The 18,123-nt window shown below is 40.7% G+C and overlaps 2 protein-coding genes and 2 non-coding genes across 4 annotated transcripts; all 4 read left to right on the top strand.

Annotated features, from left to right (window-relative positions):
• Positions 1-6,473, top strand: prim1 (DNA primase subunit 1). Its single transcript, XM_042492144.1, has 13 exons — positions 1-435; positions 1,411-1,568; positions 1,656-1,762; positions 1,848-1,921; positions 2,009-2,145; positions 3,167-3,225; positions 3,373-3,482; positions 3,603-3,694; positions 3,790-3,922; positions 4,015-4,084; positions 4,186-4,298; positions 6,113-6,211; positions 6,289-6,473. Exons 1-13 carry the CDS (start codon positions 327-329, stop codon positions 6,306-6,308), a joined length of 1,281 nt encoding a protein of 426 aa, XP_042348078.1. The 5' UTR covers positions 1-326; the 3' UTR covers positions 6,309-6,473.
• A 1,642-nt stretch (positions 6,474-8,115) lies between these two features.
• LOC121946691 (nascent polypeptide-associated complex subunit alpha, muscle-specific form-like) lies at positions 8,116-17,022 on the top strand. Its single transcript, XM_042491378.1, has 9 exons — positions 8,116-8,198; positions 9,656-9,730; positions 12,245-14,065; positions 14,637-14,722; positions 15,018-15,095; positions 15,186-15,332; positions 16,345-16,473; positions 16,570-16,692; positions 16,903-17,022. Exons 2-9 carry the CDS (start codon positions 9,661-9,663, stop codon positions 16,915-16,917), a joined length of 2,469 nt encoding a protein of 822 aa, XP_042347312.1. The 5' UTR covers positions 8,116-8,198; positions 9,656-9,660; the 3' UTR covers positions 16,918-17,022.
• LOC121947599 lies at positions 14,840-14,913 on the top strand. Its single transcript, XR_006106089.1, has one exon. It is a non-coding gene; the product is annotated as a small nucleolar RNA SNORD59 (small nucleolar RNA).
• LOC121947596 lies at positions 16,753-16,826 on the top strand. Its single transcript, XR_006106088.1, has one exon. It is a non-coding gene; the product is annotated as a small nucleolar RNA SNORD59 (small nucleolar RNA).
• Positions 17,023-18,123: the final 1,101 nt, after the last annotated feature.

The raw sequence follows: 18,123 nt of genomic DNA, 5'->3' as shown, positions 1-18,123 counted from the left end.
GAAAATTTAGGTTTCATAGCGCAGCAAACATTCACATTTTTCTTTCTCTTAGCAAATTGTCTTTACTTATCATTGTTGCCTGATCCGGTAGAGAAGATATTTTGGGATAAAGACCGATTGCTTGCGAAAACAGTTTCCGCATTTTATGACGTGTGTGTCTTGTCCTTGTCCCATTGGTCTTCTCCTCCGCTCAAGAGATTTCCCGCGCTGCTCGCTGTAAAACAACACACTGAGCTGTCAGCCTGTAGCAAAAGCAAGCTAACGTCCTAAAAGCGATTTCACGTACTTTTCCGCCGGTACCGGGGCAGTTTCTTTATAGTCAGGTAATGCCGTCCTCAGATTATGACTCTGCCGCTCTGCCGGATTTGTTGCCGCTGTACTACCGACGGCTGTTTCCCTTCTCACAGTATTACCGCTGGCTGAACTATGGAGGAGGTGAGTGTCCTCAGACAGGCCGAGATAGCTTCAGTAATGTTAGCAAGGTTAGGTATGACAACCAGCCTGTATTTATATTTACCTAGCTGTATGTTTTAATGACATAGGGGACAGTAGTGTGCCAAATTGTCTGTGTCTGCAAAGTATGTGTAGCGTTATACATACAAGGAATTTGAATCAGTTTTTCTGCATCTCTTTCATACACAGAAACAGACATAACAGCTAGGAACAAGGATAACAAAACTTGACAATTAAGGGTAGTAAATAGACAGGATTTTATGTACAAAACTATGTGAAAAATAGACGCATAAAGGTTTATTTATATATATATGGGAAGAGTGGAGTCGTAGCAGAATGACACCACGAGAAACAAGAAAATACATAAAGAAAAATAAAGAACAGCGTAAATTTGACTTACTTTGTTGTTCTTTCCTTGTTTATTTGATTATGTCCTTTCAAGCAGATAATGAGGAATCAAATGTCTTTTTTTCACTATTTGATTTATACAGAAAAACAAATAAACAAAATTCTCGCTCGTTTATTAGTTCTCCAGGCAGAATTGAATAATTGAATGAACGGATGATACACAGACCTGGATGAATCACTGCCAAACACTATTTGATCCAGATCAATGGTCTACACTGAACACAGCAGAGAATTAATTGTGACCTACAGTATGCATATTGGTGCATTAAAAACTGTAAAATAATCATCTTTCATGGGAGCCGCAGTGGAAGTTTTGGTGTCACAGTGTTTTTGACATTGAATGGCTGATTTAGAGCGACAGCCTGTGAGGAAAAGGTGTTCATTTGTCTGGTTATTTTGGCGTACAGGGTCCTGTAGAGCCTAACAGAGGTGAGAAGTTTGATCAGTGCAGTGATGTCGGTGCTCCTCTGCTCCCTCCCATGTCTGCATCACAGCATCAGCAACACTATAGGAAACTAATGTGTCTTTTTTTGTCTTCCGCAACCTCAGTGCAGAAGAACTACTTTCAGAACCGAGAGTTCTCCTTCACACTCAAAGATGACATCTACGTCCGCTACCAGTCGTTTAGCACGCAGACGGAGCTCGAGAAGGAAATGCAGAAGATGAACCCTTACAAGATTGATATCGGAGCCATCTATAGTCACAGGGTGAGACTGCATGCATCTACCTGTTCTTTCTCTTTCTGCATCACTGTACACACATTATGGATAAAGTTTAATCTGTTTGTCACACAGCCCAGTCAACACAACACAGTGAAGTCAGGAACCTTCCAGGCCCTGGAGAAAGAGCTGGTGTTTGATATCGACATGACAGATTATGACGATGTCAGAAGCTGCTGCAGGTAAATTGATCACGTGACTCTTTTTTTTTCTATTCAGTATATTCTGACAGTCACATCACTGAGAAAACACAAACTCTGATTTTAGTGCTGCAGACATTTGCAGCATGTGCTGGACCCTGATGACCATCGCCATTCGCATCCTGGACAGAGCTCTTCGAGGTTTGTTTGGCATCGATTTTGTGTCATATGACCTTCAATGTTCTGCAGAATTAGAGTCCAACACTTTTTTTTTATGTGATCTTCCAGAGGACTTTGGTTTCCAGCACCTGCTGTGGGTTTATTCGGGCAGAAGAGGAGTGCATTGCTGGGTGTGCGATGAAGCTGCGAGGAAGCTCTCTGTAGCAGCGCGCTCGGCCGTTGCAGAGTACCTCAGCCTGGTTAAGGTAACAGTATTTTAACTTTTTATTTGATCTTTAAGACAGATTTATCTGTTTGCAGCAGGGTTTTGTTTTCATCACTGTGTTTATATATCTTTGTTTTTCTCGGGCAATCTAGAGCAGTGTGAGCCCCATAATTTGTCCATTTTATCTCAGATATTTTGGCAATGACAAAAGTAACACAAAATTGTGCAAAAAAAAAACAAACTAAAAATGAATTTCGGTTATTTTCAGTGTCTTCCAAACAGAACTTCTCAACCAGAGAGAACTCAAAAGTTTCAAAAATTATTTATGTATAAAATATATATTGGTATATAGATCATTGTCAGATCATAACCCTCAAATAGAGATACTGATACTAGCCCTAAATTTATTTAAATTTGGGGCGTCCAGTGGCTTAGTGGATAAAGCAGACGCCCCATTAATAATGGCACTGTCCTTGCCGCAGCAGCCGCGGGTTCAAGTCTACCTCGCGGCCCTTTGCTGCATGTCATCCCCTCTCTCTCCCCCTTTCACGCTGTTGATCTGTCCAATCTAATAAAAGGCAAAAATACCCCAAAAAATTATCTTAAAAAAAAATAAAAAAATTAAATTTGAATAAATACATTTTCATCACTGTGATGTTTTATAGACCAAGCTGTTTATTGCCGAATTGTGGGAATAATCAGCATATTAATCAATAATGAAAACAGTCCTTACTTGCAGCCTTTGATGGGACACAAGAATTCCCATAAATCTTCTTTTCCTCCAACTAGATACATTTTCAGAAAGAATCATTAATACTAATTATAATAACTTACCACAATTTACGTTTTTTATTGTAATGACTTCTATATAGAAAACCAATGGGTTGATTTTTTTTTTTTTGCCCCCGTTGAAGGGTTATTTAACCTCATCTGCTGTGAGGGTCCAAGGACAGAGGGATGTTGTATGTTGTAAAGCCTTCTGAGGCAAATTTCGGTTTGTGATAATGAGCTTGATTAATAAAACTGACTTGGCCTGATATTTATTCACTGCTATTTAACAGGGAGGAGACGAGACGGTAAAGAAAGTTGTGCTCACAGATCCAATTCATCCTTTTATCAAGTAAGAATCTGAACATTTTCTGAGTGGCGTTACAGTTTGAAGCTGTAACAGTTTGTTCTGTTTTGATGTTTGTGTCTAACTGAGGATGCTGGTGTGTGTGTGTGTGTGTGTGTGTGTGTGTGTGTGTGTGTGTGTGTGTCCCCACAGAGAGTCTTTGTCGGTGGTGGAACGATACTTCCCCCGCTACGCTATACAGGAACAGGACATACTGGGCCGCAAAGACTCTGTAGACAAAGTGCTGGCACTTGTTCCTGAAGATATCCTTTTTGCAACATTTATTTATTTTAAAAAAACTGCATTTTCTTTCTGTCAGTTGTAAATTAGATATGAGTCTGTGATTGTTTTTATGATTAGGATTTGCTTAACTCAGCCCTTACATGTAAGAAAAGAATTACAGCAGGACTTCCAAAGCGAGAAGAAACCAGAGACACGTTGGAAACTGCTGAAGGAACAAGCCAACAGGAAACAGGTCATACTGACAGCTGTTTAACCTTTAATTTAACGTTAAATATTACAGCAGGAGCGCTTGTAATAAACACAATGATAAACTCTGTCTTCCTTCAGGCCACTGCCAAAAAGAGCCAACACTTTGAGAAAGAAATCATGCTGCAGTATTGTTACCCCCGGCTCGATGTGAACGTCAGTAAAGGCGTGAACCATCTGCTGAAGAGCCCCTTCAGTGTCCATCCCAAAACAGGTGAGCAGGAATCGAATGAGATTTAATCAAGACGGTGCCCTGAATGAACCATCAGTCTCACTGTGGTTTCTTCTCTTCTGAACTCTGACCAGGGCGAATTTCTGTTCCCATCGACCTCAAAGAGCTAGAAACGTTTGATCCCTTCGCTGTGCCCACAATCAGGTAAGCGATAATTTAATATCTCATGCTTTGATGTGTGTTGTGCGGATATTTTCCAGAGCTGATGTTATTATGTTGGGTTTTTTTTTTTTTTTTTTTTTTAGTCAGATCTGTGAGGAGCTGGATCGACCCAGGACGGGCGAAGAGGAGGAGAAGTCAGAGGACACCAAGGAGAAGGAAAACGGGACGGACGCAGCAGAGAGACGAAAGATCAGAGGTGAAATACTGAAGTCTGAATTTCAGGCTCCTCGTGTCACACACAATGACCTCACCTGTTAATTTAATCAACAGGTTTAATCAACTGGCTCAAAATGAAGGATATGATACATAATCAATGACGTGCTGAAGCTCACTTCATTTGTCTTTGATGTGAAAATTATCTAAACATGTAATTTAGCAGATGTGTGAAGGCCTCGTCTGCCTCTCCTCCTAAAAGAAGTTCAATTAGGGAAATTAGGCTCCTGTTTTAGCATCATTAATTGATTCACTAAAGGAAAACTTCAGTATTTCTGAACCTGGACCTTATTTTCTTGTTTCCCATCAATGGTTTTTGAAATTGGTCCAAGAGAGAGCACTGCAGATGCAGGGGCCACACGCGCTGCAATGTAATCCCTGTCTGCAGATATGAACCCTTTAATTTACATCCATTAGAAGTTTTAAAGTGTTTTTGCCAATGACGGGCTCAGATCCATCCATCCATCCATCCATCCGTCCATCCATCCATCCATCCATCCATATTCTTCCGCTTATTCTGGGTCGGGTCGCGGGGGCAGCAGCCTAAGCAGGGAAGCTCAGACTTCCCTCTCCCCGGCCACTTCGTCCAGCTCTTCCCGGGGAATCCCGAGGCGTTCCCAGGCCAGCTGTGAGACATAGTCTCTCCAGCGTGTCCTGGGTCTTCTGTGGGGTCTTCTACCGGTGGGACGTGCCCTGAACACCTCACCAGGGAGGTGTCCGGGAGGCATCTTAATTAGATGCCCGAGCCACGTCATCTGGCTCCTTTCAACGCGGAGGAGCAGCGGCTCTACTCCGAGCTCCTCCTGCATGACCGAGCCTCTCACCCTGTCTCTAAGGGAGAGCCCAGCCACCCTACGGAGGAAGCTCATTTCGGCCGCCTGTACCCGCGATCTTGTTTTTCAGTCACTACCAAAAGCTCGTGACCATAGGTGAGGGTAGGAACGAAAATCGACCGGTAAATCGAGAGCTTTGCCTTTTGGCTCAGCTCCCTCTTCACCACGACAGATCGGTGCAGAGTCCGCATCACTGCAGCCGCTGCACCGATCTCCCGCTCCATCCTTCCCTCACTCGTGAACAAGACCCCGAGCTATTTAAGCTCCTCCACCTGGGGCAGGATCTCTTCCCCGATCTGGAGAGGGCACGACACCCTTTTCCGGCAGAGAACCATGGCCTCGGATTTGGAGGTGCTGATTCTCACTCTTATTTTAAGTCTCCGACAGCATTATGTAAAAGTTCCTACGGAGAACTTAAAGGTTTTTCCAAATATTTCCCTGATCCAGTCCGTTTGATAGTGTGTCTGTCCAAGACATTCACATTTTCAAAACCGGTAATTGAAAATCTTTTAGACTACTCAACAAACTCCTCTCTCCAGCGCTCATTAATGTCTCCACTGCTCACCTCCTGCAACAAGTCATCTCTCGCGAGATTTCAGAACAAGACTTCTCCCTGAGCGAACTTAGTCAAAATAAAAAACAGACCAGTAAAAGTTTCTCTGAGGGTCATCTTCACAATAAAAATTTGAGCCTGTCAGTGGCAAAAACAAACTTTTGTTAATGGACATAATTGACGATGCGCAATTGCTGCAAGGAATAAACTGTAGCCTGTTTAGCCGCGGCGGCTGCAGTGCTGTCTCTCATTTTGACAAATCGTCTCCATCAGCCACAACATGTGAAAATAGGCTCCAGGTTGAAATATACTGGACTAACCACCAATTAAAACACATAGTTTTGGTTTATTATAAATTATTTGAGCAACTGAAGAATGATTCAGCTCACTGATTTTTTCTTTTTTTGACAGATTATAAGAGAACAAGTCTGGCGAAGTACGTGAAGCACTTTGATCGGTTTGTGGATGGGATGGCTCGCTCGTGGAAAGGAGAACTTCTCAAAAAGAGCGGTACGTTTTATTCTTAGGAGATGAAGTAAGCGCAGAGGGAATTTTCTGTCATCTTATATTTTTTTCTTTTCTTTTAGATCTTCAGAAAGACTTCTGAGCTGGATCGACGATCAGGCAGTGAGACACGACAGAAACTGTTAAAGCTCCTTATTACTTTTTGTGGATGACGACACAAACTTTCCTGTTTTGGGGGTTTCATTTTTTTCTGTAATGTTGACATTTTTCTGATGAACAATAATTTCATCCAGATCTAATTTCCAGATTTTCCTAATACAATAACAGTTTTACATTGTTTGTTTGCTCTTTCCTACATTTTTCTGTTGTACAGTCATTTGTGAAAATAAATTTGGTATTTCAACTTTTTCAAAATCTTGTATTCTAGTTACTTTTAATAAGAATAGAAAAGGGTTTGAATATTTAATTTTTTTTTTTTGATATTTGGAAAAACAAGCCTCTGGATTTGTTCATTTAACAATTATTCTAAGTAAATATTTTAAGATATTGTATGCCAACGCTGTCACAAATTTGAAAAAAAAAAACAAAAACGTATCTTACCAATTAACTTACATTTTTCACTGATAAATACTGTGTAGGTCATAGACTCTTGGTTCATAGTTGTAGTACTTTGCACTTTGTTTTTTTGAATGTTACAATTCTGTCGTGTACGGTCCAGGTTTTGCTGATAGACCTATTGTACACTGTGTATCACTTGCCTGTAAATGCAAAATTTGAAGTCTAATCTTTTTTTTCTTTTTTTTTTTTTTTGCAAAAGTACAGAAAAAAAATAACAAGAGAAATACCATTATCAAAAGTACAATTATTATGCACAATATCATATAGGATTATTATGACTTTACTGCTAGGTGATATAATTTATAATAATTCATCAAATTTAATAAGCTGATCATATTTGCGTTGTAAGTCCATAGTCCATATATAGCTGTCAAATAAATGTAGTTGAGTAATAATATAAAATGATGAACCTTATATATTTACAATTAGCCACCTACAACCAGTAATTTGTTGAGCAGAGGTTCAATATTATTATTATTCAATATTGACTGATATTATTAAAAGTATAGAAGTATGAAGTTATATAAAATAAAAATAACTGTACAAATACTCAAAATTGTGATTAAGTGAAAGGTTTTTTTAGTAACAGGGATAATTTCTTTTGCTTAAAATTGGGAAAAGTATAATGTAACATAAAAATATCTCAATAGCCCTACAAATACCTCAAAATTTTGGCCTACTTGAGTAAAATGCTGTGTTTTTTTTCTTATGACAGGTAATATTTATACAGTTCTATTGACTGGAATTTGTAAAATTATAAATATAATGTGACATTTAATGAAATACATAAGTACAAATACTCAACATTGTACTGTATGGAACTTGAGTGAAATGCAGATTTATTTGTTTTTTAGTTACAGATGCCAGATATTTTGACCAACAGGCCTAAAGTTATTTAAGTTCTTACTTAAAATATTGAACTAGGGTGATAAATGCAAGTAGGCAAGGCAAGGTGGATTATTTTTATAGCACATTTCATACAGGGCAATCAAAATTGTTAAAAGTGCTTTATAGAGCAAAAAATTATAAAACATTATAAATAATACAATAAAGGAGTAAAGGGATAAAGTATAAAAAGTCAAATTAATTAGTAAATGAGTTGCATTTTTTTAAAAAATAAAAACATCTATAGAAAATAACAAAAGATAAAAAGATTATTTAAAATCAGTTTCAACCATGAGTCATTACCAGCCAAACTTGTAACGTAAAATACGTTTTTTTAGTTAAATTTGCAGTGTGTGGGTTTAATTTTAAGTCGTATGTGTCAATGAAATCGTAAAAAAAAAAAAAATACCGATTGTGCCTTTATTGAATAACCCGGAAAAAGAAACCGTCCCTGTAAACCGGATATTACCGAGAAACGGAGGTCAGAAGTTCTCTCTCACAGCCATCTTGGATATAGCGTCCCGAGTCGGTGAGTGTCTCTGCTGATAATCCAACATAATCCAGCCGTTTCTAACATTTTCCCATCTGTATCACAGGTTTCATGTGTTAGAGGAAAGTAGCATCACCGGGCTGATACAGATATTTGATATCCGCGGTGCCTCTGTTCAGTGATATATGCGCCGTTGTTCCGCCGTTTACCGGCTCAAAATGGGGGGACATGGTGACTGCTAGTTTACTAGCAGCCTGTCAGGCCCGCACGGAGCTGTGTGACAAGCGGCGTGGGGTGTATTTGAGTGACAACTAGCTGGTCACTTTTATCAGTTTATATTTGGGTGAAAAGTGACTGTTGGTTTTTGTTATTCGCCGTTAGATTTTCTCCCGTTGAGGCAGTGAGCTAACCGAAGCTAACGTTAGCTAAATGTTGTTCCGCAGATAGTAGAAGAGGCTGAGCTAAAAGCTAAAGCATGGGCTCCGTCACCTGTTCAACCAGTGTGACAACTGCAAGTCAGCCTGTGAACCGGCTAACCACACCGAGCTAACGTGTGATTCTCCGCCACATAAATGATCTTTACTGCATTTAAAGTGCAGCACTAACTTCAGTAGTGTTGGGTCACTTCTGTTTTGTAACAACATTAATGTCCCCACCAACTACGTCGTCATATATTTTTTAAAATGTGTTTCAAATAATACTTGACCTGAATATATATATATATATGTATATATATATATCATATATTGAAAACGGGTTTCATTTTGTTTTCCACTGCCCCCCCTTTTCACGTGTAACAGCGTAAATTGTTGTTTAGTATGGTAAAAAACATAAATATATAGATAACGTGCAAAGGTTAAGCGGTTGTACGTGTGAAACTTTTAGATTAACTCATTACCTGGAGAAAGCATGGGAGAAAACAAGCTCTTTATCAAGATAAACTATATAACTTGGAAAAAGTATTCTTCACTGTATTTTTTTTTCCAGAATATTGGTCACATATTAGTTTGTAACTTCATTTATTGTGTACCTACTTTTTCTTTTTTTGCTGACATTGTTAAAACTGGAATATGACACATGCTATGTATTGTGATAGTGTCATGTAATCTCACGCGGGATGGGCCAGAAATGGCATGACACAGACATAAAAACTAACTAACTAAAATCTAGCTCGACATTAAGGTATTCTTTATTACAGATATAGAATAGTGCATGGTAAAAAATAATTTAAAAAGAGAGAAGCGGGGGTGAGGGGTTGTTAATGTGACATGCTTGGTTTTTTAAATGTACCAAACTACAAAAACAGTATACAGTAACAGTATACAGTACAAGGAGAAGCAAACAATTGAATGGCCTCATTTGAATTTTCCACCAAAAAAAATTGACAGTGAAATATGTCACTGTTACTATATGATGAAACAGACAGTTATGAGGCTGGAATTCTGCTGTATAACAGGTAAGAAATAGGTAATTAACTCTTGTCTTTTCCTGAACAGCAACCATGCCTGGTGAAGCCACAGAAACGGTCCCAGTCACCGAGCAGGAGATGCAGCAGCCTCAAGTGGAGACCGGTTCGTATATTTTAACTCCTCCATAAACGCGCATGCAAGAATGCATATTAAACAGCGGGGTCCTGGAGCTCAAAGAACGGGTGAATTGTACAACAAATGGCCTTTTATAGAAGATAATTTGTTGAGTTAGAGGAAAACTATTGCATCTTTGGATGATTATTTGCTTTGGGGAGTTGACCCAGCTGGCTGGTCACTAAGATGGTGTAACAGGTGATAGGTGGTTATTTTGACGCAGCCATGTGTTGGGACATTTGCCCTCGGAGGGGTCTGCAGTGGGGATATTGCAGTGCTTCGTTTGAAAAGAGTAATCCAGGACCCTTCATTTTATTTACACAAACTCACAATGGTGTGTGGTGACTTGCACTGACAACTGGATTTAGCACACAATGCATGGTGTTGTGTGTTTGTGTGTGTGTGTGTGTATGGTATCCCCTGTGCACAATAAATGCCCTGAAAATCCACTTTTGTAGATTTAAAGTAGTCTTGTCAGCAATGGCACTAAATCTTTCTTTTTTGCATTTTTATTTTAGCTTGACTTTAAAACGGTACTATTGCATATTTAAAATAAGAACTGTTGGATCATTATTATATAGGGATGTGTTTGTGTTGACATTTTCTCACACCAATCCATAACTGCAGACCACACTGCTCTTATCTTTGAATTAAGGCCTTTGAAATGGATTACAAATCGATTTTGAATGCTAACCGAATATTCAGATGTTAAGTGGACTCCACTAAGACTTTGCCATGAAGCAGTGCAATAATTTACACATACCGAGCTGTCAAATTTATTTAAGTCTCTAGTTAATATAACCCATTTTCATGCATATTTGTGCATAGATCCTCTGGTGTTTATCTCACATTTGAACTCTGCATGGAGTTTGGGACATGGTGATGTTTTTTTCTTTTCCTTGCTGCACCTAACACCTCCCTTTTTTATACTTTACCAAACCGAGAGCCAGTAACACGCCGATTAACTTCTCACAAACTCATCGTTCCTGTTCACGTGTCGGGCACAGTTTCTTTTCCACTTCACGGTGTCTTCACGAAGCTCTTGAAATTTGGGTTGAAGTAAAATTTCCCCCCAAACAACTACTGTGATTGCTTTTACCCCATTACTCCTGCTGCCTTTCCTTAATCAGCTGCGGGAGTAGTAAATACTTCTGCCCCTGCTGAGACGGCTGCTCCCGAGATGGCCATTCCTGTGAGCAAAGCAGTTACACAAGATAATCCTCCAGAAACCTCTGTTCCTGCTCCAGAGAAAGCCTCCTCAGAAGAATCTAGCAATCAGATTCCTGGTGATCAAGCTAATGGTGTGCCTGAAACTCAAGAAATGACCGAGCAAACTGAAGATACCGGTTTGGCGGCAGCACCTGTCTTGCAGCAGGAGACGGCTGCTGACCCAGCAGAGGCTTCAGCTGACTTGTCAGTTCCTGAAGAGTCTGCACCTTCTGCTGAGACTCCTATTGTTTCCTCAGAAGAGCAACAAGCTCCTGAAGACGCAGCTCCAGCTGCAGAGGTCCAAATTCAGGAAACTGTTGTTGCTGCTGAAGAATCGGCCAGCCAAGAAGTGGAGCAGATTTCTATGGAAGCAAAGGCCTCTGGAGATGAGCCTAGTGCAGTGGCAGAAGAAATTCCAGATGATCTGAAACCATCTGCTCCCGAAGGCATCAGTGTAAACACTGAAGAAGTGAAGACAATTGAAGCCCCAAAGACTGAGGTAGAAGACTCAACAAATCTTTGCCCGGACGCAGCTCAAGATGATGTATCGTCTGGTGATGTGAACGTTGACGTGGCTACTCAAAATGAAGATCTTGGCAAGGAAGAGGCTGTTACACTTCTCTCCAAAGCCGTTCAGTCAAAGGAGTCCTCCAAATGTGATGGCCCATCTCTTTCCTCTCGCCACCTTTCAGGTTGGTCTATCATGAAAAGCCAGCCCCTCTCCTCACTTGATGTCGCAATTTTTTAAACCATCTTTTTTACCACGCTGGGCATATTTTTTTGATGGTCATAATATGAGTGATACAAGTTTAAATTGTCAAAAGTTTACTCCTTCTGCGTCCTCTTTTATAGTGGTTTTTGCAAGGGTGGATCACGGCTTTTTTGAATCTCTGTGTTTGTATATTGTTGCACAAGGAGAAGTTATCATTTCTATTTATATCTCTATAGTGATACATGCTCAGGAAATTTCAATTGCAATTGCATGGTTATTTAGCTGTGTTTATGCACCTGCCGTGTGCAAATGTGATGTTACATCATGATGTGATGTGATATGCATTGCAATTATGGTTTTAAGTGCATCCTGACTAAATATATAATGGTTTTCTGTGTGGAAGTAATTAGTGTGTACTTTGCATTCTGAGTGGTATTTTGCTCAAATTCAAGTTGGGCAGGTTTGTCTTTTTCCTAACTAAGCAAGAAGTTTGCGTCATGGTTTGTGATCACTTTAACCCGCATGAAAAAGACCACCCATTTTCCCGTCAATTTATTTTAAAGAATGATTTCTTTGTTCAGCTACACCTCCTGCCTCAGCTTCCTCCCAGAGCCCTCAGGCAGCTTCTGGCCCTGCAAAGCCCAAAGGCAAAGATGCCAAGAGTGCACAGGGTCCCTCTGCCCCAAAGGCTGTTCCTGGCAGAAGAAAACGATCCTCCATGTCTGCCTCTTCCTCCTCTCCCACCTCCCCAAAATCAACTTCATCCAATACCCCCCGGTCCCCTGTCGCATCTCCCCTAGCTACCTCACCCGGCGGTGCATCTGCTAATCAGGCTAACCGCTTCACCCCAAAAGTTGTCAAGGCTGGCAAACAAACAAAACCTAAGAAAGGAGAGGCATTTGTGCCTGCTCCTGCCCCTGTGGAGTGCAAGGTCACATCAGAACATGAAAAAACAGTTGAGGCCATCCCCAAGCAAACTGTAGTTGAAGCTAAACCTGATGCATTTGTGCCTGCTCCTGTGGAATGCAAGGTCACACCAGTACATGAAAAACCAGTAGAGGCCACCCCAAAGCAAACTGTAGTTGAAGCTAAAGCTGTTGTAGTTGAGGCAAGCAAACCCATACCAGCTGCTGCTGCAAAGCCTGTTGTACCTCCACCTGCTTTTAAAGTTACCTCAATGCCTGCTGTGGCAGCTCCAGTTTCATTTTCAGGTACTCTTGCCTCCAGCCCCCCCTCGTCATTTGAGTTGAAGACAGCTTCACCAAAAGCTGCTCATGTTATTGCAGCTGCTGCTGACGATGATCTGCCTCCACTTATCCCACCCGAGAAGCCAGTTAAAATGCCAGAACCAGAGGAGCCCAAGTCTGTGCCTGTAGAGGTTGCCAAAGCAGCAGCCGTGGTAAAATCTGCTCCTGTGGAAAGTGCTAAAGTGGTTGCTAAAGTTTCAGCTGCAGCTGTTGAGGCTGCTAAACCAGCTCCCATTGAAGCTCCTAAAACTGCCCCACCCAAAACTGAGGCCATTAAGGAGGCTCCTGTAAGCAAACCTGCTCCTGTTGAGGCCGCTGTGCTAGCTGCTGATGCCAAACCTGCTCCTGTTGAGGCTGCTAAGCCAGCTGCTCCCGTTGAAGCCATTCAGCCAGTTGTTGAGGCTGCCAAGCCCGCTGCACCTGTTAAAGATGTTAAGCCAGTTGTTGAGGCCAAACCTGCTGCTGTTGAGGCTGCTAAGCCAGCTGCTCCTGTTGAAGCCAAACCTACTGCTGTTGAGGCTGCTAAGCCAGCTGCTCCTGTTGAAGCTGTTAAGCTGGCTGTTCAGGCCAAACCTGCTGCTGTTGAGTCTGCTAAGCCTGCTACTCCTGTTGAAGATGTTAAGCCGGTTGTTGAGGCAAAACCTGCTCCTGTCGAGGCTGCTAAGCCAGCTGCTCCCGTTGAAGCTGATAAGCCAGCTGTTGAGGCCAAGCCTGCTTCTGTCAAGGCTGCTAAGCCAGCTCCCGAGGCTAAACCTGTTGCTGTCGAGGCTGCTAAGCCAGTTGTTGAGGCCAAGCCTGCTCCTGTAGAGGTTGCAAAACCAGCTGCAGAACCCAAACCAGCAGTCGCTGAGGTTATCAAGCCAGCTTCTGAGTCTAAGTTGGTTGAGGTTAAGGAGGTAGCTGCTGAGGTTCCTGAGCCTTCCAAACCAATAGCAGAGCCTATATCTGCTCCCCTAAAACCCACTCCAGTTGAGCCTGCTGTTCCTGCCCCAGCTCCCCATAAACTAACGTTTGCTGAGGCTGTTGCAAAACCCGCCCCCGTTAAACCTGAAGTAATCAGTAAAGCTCCTTCTGAACCCATCTCACCACCCAAACCTGCCCCTACACCTGCTAAAACCCCAGTCAAGGTGGAGCCTGTGATCAAGAACGACAAGGGTATTTTCTTCTTTCTTTCTCCTTTTGTGCCATCTGTTTTTCCAACTGTCACTGCATTCTGGGAACCGCTCAGAGACCTAGATATGTCACTCCTAAAAACCTGAAACTGTCCTGTCCTGTACTGATCTAGTTGTTGATGTGGATGCTTCTGTTATCGGAAACGGTCAGTTCTGTTGTTGCATACTGTCAGCCAGGTTGTGTATTCCTAGGATGTGTAATTGTCAGTTTTTATTTAGTCAGTCAAGAAGTTCAGTGTTGGTCCGGCGAATGTGGTATTGAATAGGAGGGTAGTAATTTCAGCATACTTAAGAATACAAACATTAGATTTGAAGTTAAATAGTTATCGCAGTGACCCTTTTGCAAAATCAAGTTAACAATTTTTTTTATTTTGGTGAATGTAAGTTCATCTTGGGTAACGACAAACATAGTTGGGTGTTTTTTTTTTTTTTGTCACTATTAACCTTCATATTTTTGTTCCCCAGGATTGATGCATAATGACTTGCAAATATACATGTATGTGAAAGTTTGCATGTTGTGACTAAATTTTGTTTTCTGTCGGTGGTGTCTGTAGGATCTGGTACTGAGTCAGACAGTGATGACTCAGTTCCTGAGCTGGAGGAACAGGACTCTGCACAGACACAGACACAGCAAGCTCAGGTGAGAGTTCAGTCTGGTCTTAAATATTGTTAAATATTGTGTCTGGTGTCGACTTAAACCTAAACAGAAAATAACAACAATGTGAAACACTATGAGTCGATGCTGTTTGTCCTTTACTCTTCAGTGATGATTTATACAGTGACTTTCGTTCTTCTGAGCCTCCTGAAGCCATAATTTCTGTCCTGAGAAGAGAAAGTGTTTACACAATGACGAGCATTACATGAAACTCATCAAATTCCTTAGTCTACATTTACCTCTTGACATTAATCATGGATGGATATTCTGTCTCTTACAGCTTGCAGCAGCTGCTGAAATAGATGAGGAACCCGTCAGCAAAGCCAAACAGAGCCGCAGTGAAAAGAAGGCACGAAAGGTAATGACCTAAACGTTAGTTAATGTAACTAACTCTTTTCTGCCGTCTTTGTGAAGGCCGCATTTGTAAAATGACTCATATTTCTTGCAGGCGATGTCAAAGCTTGGTCTCAGGCAGGTAACAGGGGTCACCAGAGTCACCATTCGCAAGTCAAAGAACATCTTGTTTGTCATTACCAAACCAGACGTCTACAAGAGCCCTGCATCAGACACATACATCGTCTTCGGTGAAGCTAAGGTATGTAGCCAACAACACTGCAAGTCACCTTAGATCACATCCACTCGAATACGTTTTCATTATAAGATGGCATTTTAAAATTAAAACCAACTCTATACACACAAGCGCACCCAAACACACCTAAAAATGCATATTACATAACCATTCACATACACTATAATAACCACAACAATAAACTTTATTTATATAGCACTTTTCTTAGGGTTACAAAGTGGTTTTCAGAGAAACAGATTAAAAAAAGGTAGCAATATAACAATAAAATAACATGCACTAACATGAGCATGTCAGTGTAAACAGGAAGCAGACTGTCTACTGGTTGGTTGCTTAGTTACAGAAAATACTCCAGAGATAACAAAAAGTAAGACTGGAGATTTCTTTGCTCAGACAGACGACGTGATAATGTTAATGAAAGTAATACATGACTATAAGGCAGTCAAGGTGGTGGAAAACGGATTAGGTGTTGCAAAGGAAGTACAGCGACATATTACAGTGGGACCTGGAGCTTTATCCATTGCTGGAGGAAACTTATGAAATTGAGTACCTTTTATCCACAAAAAAGGGATAAATTTGCAAAAGCTGTTTAGGACTAGCTAAAATAACTTGGCTTGGCACGTTGTAGCAAATAGGACCCATTCATGAAGTGAATAAAGGTTTCTTCATTATCGTTTTCAAAGGTCTCCATTTCCACGTGTCAAGACTAGAATGCAACCCAGTGTCTGCAGTGTTTTTTAAAGATGTCTGTTTTAGGGTTTCAACTTGTCAGAGGAATGTGGATGCTAGGCGTAAATGTACCAAAAGTTACACGATTAAAGTGTTACGGTAGCGTGGATGCAGCCTCAGTCTTCAAGTCTAATGATGATTCCTCTAACTGTCCTGTCTAGTCTTGGCTTTCTGCAGTGCAGCAGAATACTGATTGAATCATGGTGATCAAAATTGTTCAAAGGCTCTCATCTGAATTTTTCTTTGCCAAATAATATTGTATTGACTTGTCGTTTTATTCTTTGTTCCCTAGATCGAAGATCTTTCCCAGCAAGCCCAGCTGGCAGCCGCAGAAAAATTCAAGGTACAGGGAGAAGCTGTATCAAACATCCAGGAAAACACACAGACGCCAACAGTACAGGAGGAGAGCGAAGAAGAAGAGGTACGATGCAGTTTGATTCAAGCGAATATGACTTATGAAAAATATTATCAAAAGAAATAACAAATCATTTGACTTATTTATTTTCCTTTTTTAAAGGTGGATGAGACCGGAGTTGAGGTCAAGGATATCGAACTCGTCATGTCACAAGCCAACGTGTCGCGGGCGAAGGCTGTACGCGCCCTGAAAAACAACAACAACGACATTGTCAATGCTATTATGGTAAGATTTCAGAAACTGTTTCAAATGGCAGTAAAATGGTTCAGATCTCTGTCGATAAACTCTTCAGTGATGATTAACACAGTGACTTTCGTTCTTCTGAGTTCACTGAAGCCAACATTTCTGTCCTGAGAAGAGAGAAAATCTTTAAATTACGGTGAAAAACGAACTAATACGTAAGTTAACACATTTTTTTTTTGTTCCATTTTGCAGGAGTTGACGATGTAAGGGAACCCTGGCAAAAAAGGGGTTGAAGAAAGGTTGCTGATTTAAGCTCGTTTATACAATTTATACCCAAGATGGAAATAAAGTTGTGGCTTGATAAAATGAAAATTTGATGTTTTTGCACTTCATTGGGAAATGACGGGGAGTTTTTATTGTGGTCTGGTTGTGGGATTGTTAGCCTGATGAAGGCAGGTATCCCTCAGGAGGGGACGTAAATTACTAGAAATATTGTTTCATAATGTGGATTCTTCCATATATTTTCTATTTTAACGTATTTCTACTTAAGGGTCAGTGAACTGGACCGATCCCGGTGTACAGTTGACGTAAAGACCCGTTCAGGGACTAAAACTGAGATTTAACCCTGTGTTAAACACTAAGCCACTGTGCTCTCCTGTCAGTCAATAAAAATACATACATTTAAAACTACATGTGTTTGATGAGCCCAGTTAATTTGCTTTTCACTGCCTTGAGCATAAACACACATCACTGGGTAGAAAATAGATTGATCCAGAATTGAGCAGTTTTTGGGTCATGTGTTTTGAGAGATCTTCTGAGCTGCTTGAAGGAAGATGAAAAATGGGCCCATTTGGAAAGTTTGGCCACATGCCGATAAAGGTTAGATAGGAACTACTGGTATACTCAGAATTTTTGTATTTTAAAATGTAAATCCTAATTCTAATAATTAGTAATTACAGCCATTAAATAAATGTAGTGGAGTAACCAGTACAATATTTCATTCTGAAATACAGTGTAGTGTATATATATATATATATATATATATATATATATATATATATATATATATAAAGTAGCTTCAAATGAAGATACTCAAGTGAAGTAGAAATACCTCAAAATTATACTTACAGGTTCACTTTGGAGCTTGATCTCCAGTTGCCTTTGGAGCTGTTTTTATCAGTTAGTCCCCATCTGTTTTATCTCATGCATGCAAAAGAAAGGCGTGCACATGGGTGACACATACAGTCCTACCAATGGTGTCCCATTACTACACTGGTCACCAGGTGGCTGTAACACCCCATAATATGCATCAGTGTGGCAGTAAAGATGGTGAAGAAGAAAACTGCAAGCTGGTAAACATGAATGTAAGCAATGTGGTCTTAAAATACTCCAAAAAGGTCTTATGAGTGAGGAAATGCACTTGGTTTGTTGGAGCGTGCACTGCATTCTGGTTCTGAATGTTAATGTAACTTT

The sequence above is a fragment of the Plectropomus leopardus genome, chromosome 8 (genome assembly GCF_008729295.1).
Source record: "Plectropomus leopardus isolate mb chromosome 8, YSFRI_Pleo_2.0, whole genome shotgun sequence".
Taxonomy (NCBI): domain Eukaryota; kingdom Metazoa; phylum Chordata; class Actinopteri; order Perciformes; family Serranidae; genus Plectropomus; species Plectropomus leopardus.
Note: the sequence above shows the minus strand (reverse complement) of the source record. Positions and strands in the feature narration are given on the sequence as shown.

Excerpts from the sequence above, each read along its gene's own strand:
- LOC121946691 (XM_042491378.1), top strand. The coding sequence starts at position 9,661 with ATGCCTGGTGAAGCCACAGAAACGGTCCCAGTCACCGAGCAGGAGATG. Across the intron at positions 15,333-16,344 it reads TCGTCTTCGGTGAAGCTAAG|ATCGAAGATCTTTCCCAGCA; the intron begins GTATGTAGCCAA and ends TTTGTTCCCTAG. Across the intron at positions 16,474-16,569 it reads AGGAGAGCGAAGAAGAAGAG|GTGGATGAGACCGGAGTTGA; the intron begins GTACGATGCAGT and ends CCTTTTTTAAAG.
- prim1 (XM_042492144.1), top strand. The coding sequence starts at position 327 with ATGCCGTCCTCAGATTATGACTCTGCCGCTCTGCCGGATTTGTTGCCG. Across the intron at positions 436-1,410 it reads CTGGCTGAACTATGGAGGAG|TGCAGAAGAACTACTTTCAG; the intron begins GTGAGTGTCCTC and ends CCGCAACCTCAG. Across the intron at positions 6,212-6,288 it reads AGAACTTCTCAAAAAGAGCG|ATCTTCAGAAAGACTTCTGA; the intron begins GTACGTTTTATT and ends CTTTTCTTTTAG.